This window comes from Meleagris gallopavo, chromosome 22, assembly GCF_000146605.3.
Source record: "Meleagris gallopavo isolate NT-WF06-2002-E0010 breed Aviagen turkey brand Nicholas breeding stock chromosome 22, Turkey_5.1, whole genome shotgun sequence".
NCBI lineage: Eukaryota > Metazoa > Chordata > Aves > Galliformes > Phasianidae > Meleagris > Meleagris gallopavo.
The window spans coordinates 144,928-146,695 of NC_015032.2; the positions used below are offsets into that span (position 1 = coordinate 144,928).

Genomic DNA, 1,768 nt, shown 5'->3' on the forward strand with positions numbered 1-1,768 from the left:
CCGCGCTGCCCGAGCGGGACGGTGGAAGAGAGGTGCGTAGGGCGGCGTGTCTGCGCGCATGCGCGTCCCTCCGCGCGTGCTGGAGCTTGGGGCTCAGAGGCCGCCCTGTACGCATGTGCGGGGCGGTGGCGGACCTTAACCGGGAGCGCCGTTCCGCCTATGCGCAGTGGCGTCTCCCGATCGCATGGCCCCGCGACCTGCGCCGCTGCGGCCGTGCTGTTGGTGCGGGCGTGCGGTCTCCGCGCGGCTGCACCGCTCTGGTGCTGCTCCCATCGCTGCTGAGCTCCCGTCGCCAGCCGTTCTCCACCCCGTTACTGTCCTTTTTCACTCGTGCTCTTTAAGGAGATAAAGATCCAGGGTCCCAAATTAGAAGAACATTGGTTGTGATTATTCATGTGAAATTGTCCGTGCTGGCACCCACAGCAAAGGAGAGTTGGATGCTAACATTTGGAGGAGGCAACGCAATTAGGTAATTCTTGTTAAAATGCCTGTGCTAGCTTTCTCACAGCGTGTAAACCTCTGCTTATGTTCAAGGATAAGAGGAAAGCTAAACCTCTTCTTAAGGGTTTCCCTGCAAGTGGAAACTCTTCATCATCAGAGCCTTAAATTAACTGCTTTTTCAAGAAAGGCTGCAGTTCTGTATTTTCACACAGCCCATGGAAATCCTGCCCTGTTACACAACTGCAGCGTCCCTGCCTCTCTGCATAAGGAATTTCTCTCCCACCTCCAGCAGGAAAAAAAGTTCTTTATGACAAATGTGTTGTTTGTGCACCCTCTGAGCTTCAAGACTTCAGCTGCTGTTTATTTCACTGCTTTCTGTTTGGAGAATATGTCCAGACAATGCTGCTGGAATTGAAAGAAAGTCAGCTCGGCTGTGGGCTGTATGGAGCATAAAAGCACAAACAGTCCCAGCACCTTCTTTGTTGTGATTTGCTTTGTTGAAGAACTGTGACTGGGGCCTACCTACCCCAAGCAAAGTGGTGTCAAGTTTTGCAAACAAAAGCAAACAAATGAAAATTGGTCTTTCTGTCACAAAATCTATTGGATAAACCCATCTCCCAAGAGCCACATCAAGTTAGAAAAAAATACCCAAATGAGTAAACAACAAAGTATAAAAGAGAGAAAGGTCTAGAAAGAGTCAAAATAGCACTAAAATGCATATACTGGATTAAAGGAATGTCTAGGATGGCAAAAGACAGAGAGTTGCCCGATTCCATCTCTGTTTGATCTGAGTCATTCCTAGCAGCATGTCTTGCTGGTGAGGGGAGCAGTGCTGCCTGGACCTTTCCGATTCTGGACTAGAACACATGCAAAGCCCATTCAGTGGCAGAGGAATTGTACAGTTATCTTCAATGCAACAGTGCCCATTTCTCCAGTGAATTTTCACGCCTGTGCACCAAGTGCAAATATCAGAGGATGGGACTGTATGAAGTTCCATATTTCACATGCAATACTGATATACCAGCATGGGGTGATGCACCTTTGAAGCCTCCTAGGGCTCCCATTATACGCTTTGGGAGGACATCTCAAAGCTCTTGTCAGATGACTGCAGAGAGAGACTTGCTGTAAAGAATGGAAAGTTGATCCCCGGTGCTTGGAGTCATGCTTGGAGCTCTGCTTGGAGTCATGCTTGGATCTTGAAGCATGACTGTTCTCTTACTTTGTTCCTATACTTGAGAGACGAAGGGACTTCATGGTGCCTTCTCACTGGGTGCTGTGTCCAATGTCTGCCTTTGGTGCACTTTCAAGCCATTTTGAAATCCTTGAT

The 1,768-nt window shown here is 48.9% G+C and overlaps 1 protein-coding gene across 1 annotated transcript in view; it reads right to left on the minus strand.

Annotated features, from left to right (window-relative positions):
• Positions 1-60, minus strand: part of SRSF6 (serine and arginine rich splicing factor 6) — a 3,026-nt gene extending 2,966 nt beyond the window's left edge. The window contains exon 1 of the mRNA XM_010722204.3: positions 5-60. Coding sequence (XP_010720506.3) covers positions 5-60 — 56 coding nt within the window. The remainder of the gene's footprint in view (positions 1-4) is intronic.
• Positions 61-1,768: the final 1,708 nt, after the last annotated feature.